This window comes from Macrobrachium nipponense, chromosome 3 (assembly GCF_015104395.2).
Source record: "Macrobrachium nipponense isolate FS-2020 chromosome 3, ASM1510439v2, whole genome shotgun sequence".
Classification (NCBI taxonomy): domain Eukaryota; kingdom Metazoa; phylum Arthropoda; class Malacostraca; order Decapoda; family Palaemonidae; genus Macrobrachium; species Macrobrachium nipponense.
Window position 1 is genome coordinate 2,291,792 of NC_087202.1, and position 15,639 is coordinate 2,307,430.

At 33.6% G+C, this 15,639-nt stretch overlaps 1 protein-coding gene across 1 annotated transcript; it reads right to left on the bottom strand.

The window, feature by feature from the left end:
* Window positions 1-3,977: 3,977 nt before the first annotated feature.
* On the bottom strand, window positions 3,978-12,317 carry LOC135222109 (adhesive plaque matrix protein-like). Its single transcript, XM_064260280.1, has 2 exons — window positions 12,312-12,317; window positions 3,978-4,883 (listed from the first exon to the last, which is right to left on the bottom strand). The coding sequence occupies exons 1-2, from the start codon at window positions 12,315-12,317 to the stop codon at window positions 3,978-3,980; spliced, it is 912 nt and encodes a 303-aa protein (XP_064116350.1).
* Window positions 12,318-15,639: the final 3,322 nt, after the last annotated feature.

Here is a 15,639-nt window from a genome sequence, read left to right on the forward strand (position 1 = left end):
GTATTCCCGATAGATATTTTACTTTGATTGAAAATATCCAGAGACTAAGTTATAATGTTGATAGACTTTTATCTTGTACGTAGTCAGTAGGGAACACTTTTGCTGTTGGTTTATTTATTCTTTCTTGCGCCTCACGCGGTGCACTGTAGGCATTGCTTAAGGTTCTTTGCAAGCCTCCTTTCGGCCCCTGGCTGCAAAGCCTTTTTCTTTTTGTTCCATCTTGACTTTCCACCCTCTCTAACAATTGTTTCCTTGTGCAACGCTTTGAGGCCTTCCTCCTGTTACGCCTTTCAAACAAACCTTCCTACTGTCCATTTCCTTTTCAGCGCTGAATGACCTTGTAGGTCCCAGAGCTTGGTCTTATGGCTAATGTCTATAATCCAGTCCAATCGCGCTATAACTACTTAATCTTTATATATCTGCTGTCTAAATGAGTCTCAGAATAAGAAACCCAGAGTTGACTTTACACTCACCGTATCTATCTGTCTGGTATTTATGAATCACATTCCTTAGGGAACGTTTTTTATGACAATTAATTTGACTTCGTTATCTGGCAATGTAGTTCACTCAGCAGCTTGTTTTCATCATCATTCCTAATGAGAAAAAAGGTAAAACAAAAATGAAAAAAAAAAAATTTCAAGGAGAATTTAATAAGTACATTTATAAGAGGATAACTAACAGTTATATATTAATACCTTTTGCAGTAATATTACAAATTTTGCCTGAATCCGGATATCAGATATCTTTTTTCTAGTAAAAAGAAAAAATAATGAAATACATTTATAAGAGGATCACTGGCAAGTTCTTTTATGACCTTTTGCAGTAATATTACAAATTCTGCCTGAATCTGAATATGAGATACCTTTTCTAAAATAAAAAAAGAAAATAAAAATAGTATTTAGCGGAAAATCCATAAAATTCGCAGATGTTTAAACATTAATGAAAACACTGATCTTCTCTCTCTCTTCTCTCTCTCTACACACACACACACACACACACACACACACACGTAAATAAATACTTCTGTTAAACAGGATACGTCTCAATTATAAAAGGCCCATTCCAAACTTTCGTGATTCAGTTATATATATATATATATATATATATATATATATATATATATAATATATATATATATTATATATATATATATATATATATATATATATATATATACATATCATACATATATATAACTGAATCACGAAAGTTTGGAATGGGCCTTTTATAATTGAGACGTATCCTGTTTTAACAGAAGTATTTATTTACTGTGTGTGTGTGTGTGTGTGTGTGTGAGAGAGAGAGAGAGAGAGAGAGAGAGAGAGAGAGAGAGAGAGAAAGAGAGAGAGAGAGAGAGGTCAGTGTTTCATTAATGTTTAAATCAGCGCATTTTATGGATTTTCCGCTAAATTCTATTTTTATTTTCTTATTTTTATTTTAGAAAAGGTATCTCATATTCAGACTGTGGCAGAATTCAGTTATATATATATAGATATATATATATATATATATATATATATATATATATATATTATATATATATATATATATATATATATATATATATATATATATATATATATATATAAAACTGAATCACGAAAGTTTGGAACGTGCTAAAATCCATAAATGAAGGTATAAGCCACGAAGGCTTTTTCCTGTATATATATATATATATATATATATATATATATATATATATATATATATATATATATATACTATATTATATATATATAAAATATATTATAATTTTAGAGAGAAATAACATTCTTTTTTTTATACCCGCGCAACCTTTTTAACCTGGCGAGCTTACAGGGATCAGTGGGCAGTAAATCGAGATCATACGTGATTTCTTCTGTCTCCTGGATAAATGTAAGGGCGAAAAATACTCGTATATTTAGGCTATATAGAAAGAGGCGCCTCTTATGAGTATGACATATGACTGCCTTCAGAGAGAGAAGAGAGAGAAGTGAGAGAGGAGAGAGAGAGAGATTACGTGTAGATAGGTTAAAAATCTTGACATTGTGAAGATGAGAAAATGAATACATACACTCGTATCCTTTAAACATCATGTGCTCCCGTGTTGCAAGTGACAGTATGGATACGAAACTCAGTGCCGCAAATGTATAAGGTAAATTAGGCTTCAACAAAAATATTTACGCGGTTAAGCAAGAAAATTAGTTTCACTGAAGCATTGTTTTCAAAGAATATAATCGCCATTAGTTGAAGCAAGAAATTGAGTGTTTCACTTAACAATTTTTTTAACTATAATCGTTGTTAGTTGCATAAATAGAGATTATTTATGTACGAGGAGGATAATTTCGATAACATCGTGATATTTCCTTCATTATTGAAGTGGCTTTTTATTTATTGCATTTTAAAGAACTTCATGGGAATAATATCATTTTTATTCTATGTTAGATTGCCATTGTTTATCCATTTAATCCTTCAAGCTTTATCAATCTCCGTTCTTTATTCTCGTTGACCAAAATCATATTTATGTTTATAATTTGATCATTTTCCATCTTTAGTTACAATGAGAGTTAATATTATATATATATATATATATATATATATATATATATATATATATATATATATATATATGTATATATATATATTAATATTTACTTTTATATATTTTTTTTGCTAATTCATAGAAGGAAGTACAGAAAAAAAGAGATCCCACGATTTAAAAGAAAAAAAAAATAATAGATAAAAATGCAATAAAATGCGTGGAGAATAGCATGAGTGCATTTATTTTTATATTTCTTAGTTTATATACGCCAATTAAATTACAGTTTTTAAAAAAATGTATAATTGGATTTAATTCAAATGCTGAAGTTTCTGACCAAGAGTATCCTGGGAACGCAAGCTTGTTGGTATCTTTCCATACCTGGAAACCATTCCATCCAGTCCAGCTGCCAGTTCTTCTTCCCTCGCTTTCCAAACAGTCTCTATTTCTTCTTCTTCTTCTTCTTCTTCTTCTTCTTCTTCTTCATCTTCTTCTTCTTCTTCTTCTTTTTTTTTTTTTTTTTGTCAGCCGCTAACTCGAGCCATTAAGAGCTCTTGATGGCTTTTACCATCTTCCAGTTTTTCCCCCTCATCTAAGTCTTCAACCGTTTATTGAAGATGTTTATGTATTTTACGCTTTTATCCAATTCTAAAAAAGTGATATTTTCTCTTATAAATTCTTACTGAAAATGTTTTTCTGTTTTACACTTATCAAATTCTAAAAAAGTGATATTTTTTCTCTATAAGTATTTGCAAATGGGGTTGTTAAGATAGCAGCGTATCTTAATTCTCATCGAAATGTTTACACTTTTATCAATTCTGAAAAAAATTGAAATTTTTCTCTTATTAATCTGTGCAAATGATATTATGTATAGCAGCGTATATAAATTCTCATTGAATGTGTTTTACACTTTTATTAAATTTAAATAAAAAGTCATATTTTTTTTTCTCTATTAGTCCGTGCTAATGGATTGTTATGATAGCAGCGTATATAAATTCTCATTGAAAATATTTTACACTTAATAACTTCCCAAAAGTGACATATTTCTCTATTAGTCTGTACAAAAGGGGTTGTTAATATGATAGCAGCATATATAAATTCTTATTGAAAATGTTTTAGAGTTTTATCTAATTCTAAAAAAAGAAAAAAAGTTACATGTTTCTCTTAGTCAGTGCTAATGGAGATTGTTATGATAGCAGCGTATATAAATTCTGGAATACGCTCGAGGCTCCCATATAATACAACCCTCGGTTCTCCCACCCCTGCCTTCTTGCCCTGATGGTTTGGTGGAAGCAAATCTGGAAGTTATCTGATTAATCTCCTCGATTTTTCGGTTCGTTATTGAATTAGCAAATTGCTCCTTCCGGAATTCCTCCCTTTTTATTGAGGAGATATGGACGTATTTCGTCCGCATCTAATTTAGCTCGATTTGGATTCATTAGGTAAAGAATGAATCAGATTAAGCGAGGGAGCAGAGAGTCGCGGTTTCCGCCCTTGCTGGAAGGGGCAATGGTACTGGAACCTCTGCTGGAAAGTGGAATGGTAGTGGAACCTCTGTTGATAGTTTTGCTTGAAGGGGAAATGGTATTGGAACCTCTGCTAGAAGGGGAATGGTTCTGGAACCTGTGCTGGAAGGGGGGATGGTACTGGAACCTCTGCTGGAAGGGGGGATGGTACTGGAACCTCTGCTGAAAGGGCGAATGGTACTGGAACCTCTACTGAAAGGGGGAATGGTACTGGAACCTCTGCTGGAAGGGGGAATGGTACTGGAACCTCTGTTGGAAGGTTGAACGGTATTTGAACCTCTGCTGGAAGCGGGAATGGTAGTGGTAGCTCTGCTGGAAAGGGGAATGGTACTGGAACCTCTGCTGGAAGGTGGAATAAGATACTGGAACCTCTGCTGGAGGTAAGTGGAATGGTACTGGAACCTCTCGCTAGAAGGTGAATGGTAGGGGAGCTTCTGCTGGAAAGTGAATGGGTGGTAGTTCTGGAACCTCGCTCGAAGGTGGAATGGTAATACTGGGAACTGTCTCACGAAGGTGAACTGGTAGTACTGGAACCTGCTGGAAGGTGGAATGGAAGTACTGGAACCTCTGCTGTAAGGTGGAATGGTAGTACTGGAACCTCTGCTGGAAGGGGGAATGGTACTAGAACCTCTGCTGGAAGGTGAAATGGTACTGGAATCTCTGCTGGAAGGTGAAATGGTACTGGAACCTCTGCTGGAAGTGGGAATGGTACTGAAACCTCTGCTGGAGGGCGGAAAGGTACTGGAACCTCTGCTGGAGGGTGGAGCGGTACTGGAACCTTTGCTGGAAGATGGAATGGTATTGGAACCTCTACGGGACGGTGGAATGGTACTGGAAGACTGATTCGAGAGGTGATCTAATGATATCTATGAATGTCAGTGTTGGCCATTTTGATATTTTTTATACGCAGTCAAATAAAAACAAGGTTCTTATGAGAAACATTTTAACTTTATTAACCATCGATTGACCTTTTCCAGTCTTATGGGATCACAGCGCTTATATGTCAAGTAGTTGCATATATTATCGTTGATCTATTTTGGTTTTACTTTTAGTAAATAAACATAGAACCCAAAGATTTATAATAATTACCTTATTCCCCTCTCCATTCATTAGACGAATGTTAGACTTTCTGCTTTTTCCGAGTGTCTTTATTCCACTATATATTTGCTCTTATTTTCTTAATTTTCCACTGGGTTGAGAGATCCTTGCATCAGGAAACCACATCTGACGAATTATGGGAAGTCATATGTCAATATGATGATATTTCTGAAGTTCAAGTATTAGGTCTGGAACTGTTGTCCAAACTCCTTCGCTGTGTCTTCATGAATTCCTTTCTCAAGCTTATGTAAGACATTCTTGAGGATCTGTTTTAATTCCGTTTCGTTCTCCCTCTAAGAATCATAATTTTTTTTTAATGGATTATTTTATAATAGCTTCATACCCTTTTAAAAACCAGTTCTTGGTATTATCTCTGAATGGGTAATGACAAAACATGTCTAAGCCAAGAGTATTGATACTTGCAAACATTATGTATACAGAAATTATGTATGAAAATTCATAAAGTAATGAAGTCCATGGGCAGAACCAGCTCCGTTTCAGGGAATCCCTTCTCACCCCTCTCACCCCACCCCCCCCCTTTCGGAGGGGGAAGGTAGGATTAATCCCCATTATAAACCATCTTATGGGTCCCCACTATAACCCTGCCAAGTTTCATACCCATAGGACCAGCCATTTTTTTTTTTTGGCCGTGATTGAATGACAGACGAGGACGGACTGCCGTTACGCACATTATAATAAGATAATAAGCTGGTAACATGAACGAATTGATAAGAAAGATCATGGTTTGACCTATTGCTGCGAATACTATCTCTGTTTCTCTAGATGACACACTTCTTACTTTCACTGTCTTACTTTGGAATTAAATTGGAATGAAAACAGTCACATTTTAAGCAAAGAAGTCTTTCTGTTTTAAATGGAAGATTTCAATTCCATGCGAACAGAATTATTGCTCTCTTTTTTTTTTTTTCTTTTATGCCCCCTTCGAGAAACGGAAGTCGATTTGGCCCGTGACTGGCACCATACATCGTGTGGCACTTGCCATGAATACATAAAGAATCAAAGACGATATATTTTTTTTCATGTAACTTAGAAATATTATTGGACATTTTTTTGTCATTCTTCATCGCTTTATATCTGTCTTTTACAGTCTTTTGAAGAGCTCTGGCTATGAATGGAAAATGTAAACTACTCTCTCTCTCTCTCTCAGCTCAAAAAAAGTCAAATCAGCTCTGTCATCAAACCATTATTTAATCTTCTTAGCTGAACATACTAAGAAAACTTCAACTCTCTCTCTCTCTCTCTCTCTCTCTCTCTCTCTCTCTCTCTCTCTCTCTCTCTCTCTATCTCTCTCTCTCTCTCTATCAGCTTCTAATAAACGTAAAATCAGCTCTGTCGTCAATCCATTATGTAATCCTCTTTTTATCAGGTCAAATTGGTTCCCTTAGTTTTTTTTTTTCATTTATAGCTACAGGTTTGAAAGGAAGTCTAAAATATCAGTAAGACGTACGGAATTTATGTCTGTATTACTGCCTTTTCCCACAAAAATAATAAATAAATAAATAACAAAAAAAATAAATTAAATAAATAAAATGCGTCTTTTCACTTATCTTTCCACAATTGAGGCAAATATTCTCTGGAGATTCATCGTGTTTTGTAAAAATGATAAAAAAGCCAATCTGCAAATTTAGTTCTTTAAAACTGTTAAGGAAGTTATTTTCTCTTCAGTCCTCGATCATCAACGCTGTTTCTTTCGTATGATCTATGTCTCGAATCTGTGCTATAGGTCTGCTGCTAGGTGATTAATCCTATAAAAAAAAAAACCTTTCCCTATCGAACTGGTCTCGGGAGATACCCTGGGCAAACAGATAAGTAATGAATACCATTACGCCCCCGGACAAGTTTGCCTAGCCAATCTCTTGCTACTGCTGCTGCTGAGGTGAGATATCTTTGATATAAAGCTCGTTCCAGTGATATTCATGAGGTATGCAAACTTGCAAAGCACGAGAAGAGGTGCCTGGCAATAATGAAAATTTTTTTAGGGAGTTGGGGCTGGGCGCTGGATTATATGAACAGTGCCACTAATAGTTTGTCAGTCTATATCTATTTATCTGTTTTGTTAATATATTTTATTGTTTTAAAAAGTGGATCACTTCTTTCCGTATTTTTCTATACGTCCTCTTACTTTTTCTTAATGAACGCCTTAATATTCTTTGGAAGCTTGAATTTTCAAGTCAGTGGAAGCTTTGGTGGGCGTGTTCCATTTGAATAGGTCTCATCTACTGAATAATAATGATAATATATTATGAAATTAATAATAATAATCTATGGTGCATCGCTATGCCGTGACTGGAGATAATTAAGGAGTTAAAAGCCACAATAATATACTACTGTATTTTTAGAAAGAGGTTGAAACTCAGATAAGTGGGGGAAAATGGGGATGGAACGGAGTATATAAAGAAATAAAATAAACGAGAGAAAATGCTAAGTGCTAGAATACACTCTGACTCCCAGAGTAGATTGAAAAGAGAGTTTACACTCTTCCACCGTAATGGCTTAGCCGTGTTGACAAACACTGAAAATAGCTCCAACACGAAATTCTCCTCAAGCGTGAGTATGTTTGTTTATGTATGTCTCTGTGAGTAGGAGAGAGAGCGAGTGAATGAGTGAGAGGTTTGGCGGTTTTACTTTTTTTTTTTTTTTTTTACATGACATTTCTGACATTCTATCTATTTATTTTGGTTCCAAGGATACCTAAATACGCCTTGAATTTATATGACATAACTTTGAGTCAGTTTAGTGTTTTTGGGGCATATATACCTGACAATTCTGACATTCTTTTATTTATGATTATTTTTGTTTCCAATGATACCTAATTACGCCTTGAATTTATGATATAAAATTGAGTCAGTTTTGTGTGTTTAAGGGATATATACGTAACAAGTCTGACATTCAGTTATTAACTTAAGTCAATTATGTGTTTTTTAGGGGATATATATGTGACAGTTCTGACATTCAGTTATTTGTTTACTTAGATTTGTTCCAAGGATACCTAAATACGCCTTGAATTTATATGATATAATTCGAGTCAGTTTTGTGTTTTGAAGGGGATATATGAGTGATTATAGGATGCAATTATATAAGTAAAACAGAGGGGAGAGAGTGAGGGAGTGAGAGCTATGGTGGTTTTAACCTTTTTTGCATGACAATTCTGACATATTTTTATTTATGTATTTATTTATTTTTGGGGTTCCAAGGATACCTAATTACGCCTTGAATTAATGTGGCATAACTTGAGTCAGTTTTGTGTTTTCTAGGGGATATTTACGTATCAGTTTTGACATTCAGTTATTAACTTGAGTAAATTATGAGGTGTTTAGGGGATATATACGTGACAATTGTGACATTATTTTTAGTTATTTATTCATGTTCTAAGGATACCTAAATACTCCTTGAATTTATAAGACATACTCGAGTCAGGTTTTTTTTTTTTTTTAGTGGATATATATACGTGACAATTCTGACATTATTTTATTTATTTATTTATGTTCCAAGGATACTTATATACACTTTGAATTTATATGATATAACCTGAGTCAGTTTTGTGTTTTTAAAGGAATATATGAGTGATTATAGGAGTGCAATTACACCAATAAAATAGAAAGATTGTGGCCAATCTATGCTTGATATTTAGTAAGGAAGTTCATTAGCATTTGTACGTGCGTATGGGAGTGAGGTTTTGGAATAGAGACGTGACCCATTAAAATTGTCACGGTGGGAGCACGAAGCTCAATGAAAAAGAAAACACGATTGATTAGCAGACCTCGTTCTAGATTTTCCACCCCGGGTCTTTGCTGAATGAATTTGTAGCTTTAACTATTCTTAAAGTAAATGCTCGTCTCACGCCTTACTTTTCAGAAACGTCCGATGATAGCGTCAGTAAATGCCGCGCGGAAGTTAGGTATTAATATATGCAAGGCCTCATATATTTATAACAGTGATTAAATCACTACAACCTGTTTTGTGGTTATTTGTTCTCCCCTAACTAGAATACTGTTCTCCGGTGGGGATATAACTTTTCATTAGTTAGAATTGTGAGAGAGAGAGCGTGTGTGTCTGTGTGGCTGTGTGTATTTGTGTAATAAACGATAGTATCAGGTAAAAAAAATTAATGCATACAAATTTAACTGTTGAATTGTAATTCTCCACTCCTCTCTCTCTCTCTCTCTCTCTCTCTCTCTCAGAGCGCTGGCCACCATATTCTTTTCCCAGCGTCTTTGTGATGGACAATTTGTTGGTAATAAATCTCGCAAAGGCTTTTCTCCTGTTCTTGGAGATTTCGTGATTCAGTCAAAACGAGATAGAAAAGAAGGAGAAAAAGTCATTTTAGTTACAAAAGTTGAGATGGAATTTCGGCGTGGGAGATATTGTGTGGTAAAAGATTAAAGATACTCAGATGTGGAATGATACGCCTGGCTGGATAGTCATATTATCCACCATGTAGTATATCTGCTGGGATATATATATATATCTATATATATATATATATATATATATATATATATATATATATATATTCTATAGATATATATATATATATATATATATATATATATATATATATATATACACACACACACACACACATATATACATATAATATATATATATATATATATATATATATATATATATGTATGTAATAAACATGAGCGATAACTACATCTCTCTCTCTCTCTCTCTCTCTCTCTCTCTCTCTCTCTCTCTCTCTCTCTCTCTCTCTCACACACACACACACATGCGCACACAAATCATTTATATTTGTAACCCTAATCGGAAATTTCTTACAACAAAACAACATCGGAGTCCAGTTAATCACCTAATTCCTTGTATAATTAATCTCCCAATTCTGTATAATTAATCACCCAATTCCTTGTATAAGTAATCACCCAATTCCTTGTATAATTAATCACCCAATTTCTTGTATAATTAATCACCCAATTCCTTGTACAACTTTACCATCGTAAAATGAAAAAAAGACTAAAATTTATATTTACAAGGCTAAAATTTACATCCATATTCGTGCTCCCAAATTTTCCATCGAGATGGAGTTGCATGAAAGGCAGTGACGGTCTCGCAGAAGACGTTCTTTCGACTTGAAGTACCATAACTCTTTTTGAAATCTAATAAGGTGACGTGTACCGTGTTCTGGTTTCGTGTAGCCAAGAGGGAGTGAAAATTCTAACTATCACACGCGAATTTTTTGCACGAAACGCGAGGCGTGTAAAGGGATCGTATACAGGATCTTCCTGAAGTATTTTTTATTTTAACGTTGCAAAGATCAAGGAATACTGTTCGATTTTGTGGCATTATCCATATTTTTTAATATTAAAAATCATTTTATGAAGTATTTTCAGTAGTAACATAAAATTATACGAAATACATAATTAGAGAGACAAATAAGTATTAAAGGAATATGCGTCCCGCTGTAACCAACGTATGGTTTTTTATCCTAAACGAGAGAGAGAGAGAGAGAGAGAAGAGACGAGAGAGAGAGAGAGAGAGAGAGAGAGATTTACCCAATTTACCAAATAAGTATCAGGATACGCAACTCAAAGACCTCATTAAAACTTTTGTTTTTTTTCTGGCAAAATAAAAAAAGGAAAAATACCAACAGACTGGAAAATGAAAAAAATATAGTAACTAAGTGGTGAAATATTGAATATACATCCTTTAAATATTGAAGAGGAAAGGGTACTCATAAAAAAACTATAACATCCCAATGTCATTTCGACCACATTTTAAAGCAGATTTTAATTATTCAGATTATGCAAATATCGCTCATTTGCCAAACTCACCAAGGTCGAGGAATTCCCTATGCATAAAGTGTGCTAATGAAAATAGCATCCACTCTTTAATGAAATGAATTTCCTTCGAATAAAGAATATCTTAGTTAACAGTAAAATAGAGCAGATAAATCATATTTTCATGTGGGGATTGATTTTTTTCCAATGCCGGAATACCGAGAGGAATATTCTTCCTGCTAAGAGTTAGGTCTGTAATATGACTTTTTACTTTTTTTTTTTTCTATAGCATTTTTGTCGTTTTTGCCCTTTGGTTTTATGTCAGTTTCAAAATTAATTATTCCAGAGTTTGTGTTTTATATCAGATTCCAACCTAATATTCCAGTTTGTGTTTTATATACAGATTCCAAACCTAATTATTCCAGAGTTCATGTTATCGGCTTGATTTACGTAATATTTAAGTTTAAATATATTATCAACGTTAATCTGAAGCCCTTATTGTCAAAGTGCCTCGGAAATATATATATATATATATATATATATATATATATATATATATATATATATATATATATATATATATATATACACGGAAAGAGAGTAACCGCTTTGAGGCCTTTCGACTTTCGTGCCTAGTAAAGGACGAGAAGTTGAAAGGCCTGGCAGATGTTACTCCATTGTATCATTTCCCTGCATGGATTTTGGCTTTGTTTAAATATTTATGACTTCCAAATTTTCGTGATTCTGGGCGTATATCCCTTGATGGGATGCAGGCAACGTGTTCCTCCCTTCCTTCTTTCTTACGCATTTTCTGCTCGAATTCCTAGCGGGCCTGTGTCATCAATCAGTCCTCCCTCGTTGAATTATCTTGGTGCTGTGATGTGTCATCTGTCTGTGGTTTCTCTATTTGGTATATTTCGAAAGCAAAGTTTTCACTCCCTGTCTTGGCACGTGTTTAAACACTTAAACTCTCTGAGCTTAATATAAATTTATAGACATGTTTAAGTATTAATATACTTATTTTTTTCTCATTCATTCGCTCTAATCATTTGGCTGACTTGTTTAAGTATCCATATACTTGTTTTGTTTTCTCATTCGTCCTTTGTAATCATTTGGCTAGTAAAAGCTTGATAATTCGACATACTTTGATGGACATTAGACACTCTTATCACATTCTAATTCGTCTTTTATGCAAAGATTTTTTTTTACATATGCAATATCATTTTAAAATATAGTGGAAAAGTAAATCCACAATACTATCTCTGTTTGATTTGTTATTTAAAATACAAAGCAGAAAGCTTTCGATGACTTGCGATCATAAGTTATCATTAAAAATATAATTAAAAATTGCCAGGTTATTTTGCTTTCCCAACAAAAGTGAAGACGTTCCTAGGATATCATTTTTACCTCCATCTTCCCAGACAGCGGTGATATATCTCTTCTCTGCAAACTTCGGAAGTTTCTGGCCGCATTTTTGACGCAATGCTTTTTGGGACTCGGGTATCAGCCGCTAAAAACAATGCAGACGAAAGAATGAGAATGTTGGTTGTTAAGAAGAATAGTTGGCTTCCTCACTTTAAGCAAATAAAAGTCCTTTCACGTTTACTCGAATGATCTACTTTTGCTCTGATTTAAAAGAGATCTCCTTTCTTGGTTGAAATAGGGATGCTGAGCTTACACTTCTAAGAAGTTTTGTTTATCAAGACCACTTCTACTGTCTATTTATCTATCTGCCTATCTCTCCATTTGATTCAAACAATAAAGAATACTACTGTGTAGTTCATGTTTTACTACATTGATCTAATTTTACTCTGTTAAGAAATAGATATAATTTCTTGGTAAATAGGGATTCTGAGCTTACTTCTAAGAAGTTTTGTTTATCAAGATCACTTCTGTTTATCTCTCCATTTCATTCAAATAATAAAGAATACTACTGTGTAGTTCATGTTTACTACAGTGATCTAATTTTACTATGTTTAAAAACATATCCTTTCTTGGTTAAAATTGGGATTGGCCAGCTTACACTTACAAGAAGTTTTGTCTATCAAAACCAATACTACCTGTCTATTTATCTATCAGTCTAGCTCTCCAATTGATTTAGATAATAAGGAATACTACAGTGTACTTAAAGCTACTTCAGATTACCATTCATTATTACATTAGTTAAAACGCTGTTGATTATTAGATCTCATACCAATTTTCTAACCACATCTTTCAAATGAACATATTCTTTGGAAACTTGAATTTCAAGTCAATGGCTGTTACGGCTTGTGCCATTCGAATGGTTGTTCTCCTTCTTCTTCTGAATAATAATAATAATAATAATAATAATAATAATAATAATATTATTATTATTTTTGTTTTTTTATCACAGTTCCCCATTCGACTGGGTGGTACTTATAGTGTGTTGGGGGGCGGGGGGGGGGGGGGGGGGGGGGGGCGGTTCCGGGTTGCATTCCCAGGTTCCTTTTTAGGGATCTCGGGGATCGTGCCTCTTAGTGTTCCTATGATTATGGGTACAATTTCCACTGGCATATCCCATATCCTTCCTATTTCTATTTTCAGGTCCTGATACTTATCAATGTTTTCTCTTTCTTTCTCATCTACTCTGGTGTCCCATGGTATTTCTTATACCATAGTACCCAGAGGATCTTTGCCTGATCGTTTTCTATCACTCTCTCAGGATGGTGTGCTCGCACCACTTATACTGCATAATATACAGTTTGTGAATCGTGTTTCTTGGAAACGGACTTACTTTAATAGATTAGACTTCTCCCGCTCTTCAAATATTACTCTTCTATGTCCTGGAAATGTTGGTATACGAGTGATTTATCCAACAGCATGTAAAGTAACTTTTTTGAATAATGAATGCAGTTATTCCATTCAGTAAAAAAATAAACAAATGAAATTCCTTGCACCCGACATTGAAAAGGATATGCCCTATTAGCTTCAGTATTCAAGAAATATGTATAAATGACAGAGCAATGTAATCTAGCATACAATCTCCGTAGGGGCTTAGTTCCGTCAGTGGACCTCATGCAGTGCACGTAGGTATTACTTAAGGTCCTTGCACCGTGCCTTCGGCCCTAGCTTCGACCACTTTCGTTCCTTTTACCTTACCTCCTTTCATATTCTCTTCTCATCTTACTTCCCACCCTCTACTAACACTTGATTTATAGTACAACTACTTTGAGATTTTCCTCCTGTTACACCTTTCAAACCTTTTACTGTCAATTTCCATTTTAGCGCTGAATGACAGCATAGGTCCCATTCAACTCAACTCTAGCATACAATTTACTCTGTAAACGATTATGGCATCTAAAAAAAAAAAGTCATGTATTTAAACGTATTTATATTTTTGTGGGTTTCGACCGTAGGCACATAGAAAGACAAGAAAAATATAACACTGAGAAGAAATTCGCCAAACTTTACCTGACGGAAAACTCTGTAATTTCCCTTCGTCATTTGGAATCCTATTAAAATTCCCTCAGCTGATTTTATCACTAAAAAAGTTTTTTCTCTCTAGTTCTGCCTTGAAGCAGCGCTTTGAGGTTTTATGACTTTTTGCCTTTGATGGTAACGCCGAAAGTTTCAATACTCTCAGCTGAAATTATTATTATTATTATTATTATTATTATTATTATTATTATTATTATTATTATTATTATTAATTATTGGAAAAGTCATCCACGTAGTATGTCTGTTTGATTTTGTTATTTAAATAATATAAAAGCAGAAAGATTTCGATGTGATTATGAGTTTTCTGTGGATTATTATTATTATTATTATTATTATTATTATTATTATTATTATTATTATTATTATTATTATTATTATTATTATTATTTTATTAAAAAATTTCCACAATTATATATTAAAAATATATTTCTATGTAAACATATATAACAAAGGCTTTCGAACACCTGAATAATGTTCCTCCTCAGTGAACGTTAAAATGTAATGAAGAGGATAGTTTAAAAGATTTTAATTTTAAAACTGACGTTCACCATGTGAACCCTGATGCTCTGCTTACTCTTCCCCTCTCTCTCCAGATAGCCGACGTCCCTGTGGATGTTTCCGACTATGGCACCTATGCAGTGCAAGCAGGAGCAACTTCACAGTTTCGGAGATCGAGGAGGTTGGCGCAACTGCCTGTTGAGTTCGGGATTACCTAATACACGAACTAGCACTTCGATGTTGGGCTGTTATTTTCTCGCCCCGCCCACCTTTTTAGATGTTCTTCGGGAGGAAAACTATCCTCTTCATTACATTTTAACGTTCACTTTGTTATATATTTTTTTACATAGAAATATATTTTTAATATATAATTGTGGATATTTTTTAACAATTTGTTTTCGCGAAACTGAAAATTTCTTAACATTATTATTATTATTTTATTATTATTATTATTATTTTATTATTATTATTATTATTATTATTTATTATTATTATATTATTTATTATTTATTATTATTATTCAGGAGATGGTCAGAAGCCTTTTGAGAAAACCCATGATATTCATTCTTTATATTATTCACATGTTTTCACTTTTTTTTTTTTTTTTTTTTTTTAATTTTTTTTTTACGGCTGAACTTTTAATTTCTTACTAAGTTCGATCTACGACAGATACATGGTATGTAATTTATATTTTGATTTTTATGATTATAGGACAATCACTCTGCGTTATAAGAAGCATGAAAGTTATACCGTACTATAGTAAAGTCACTTCACCCGT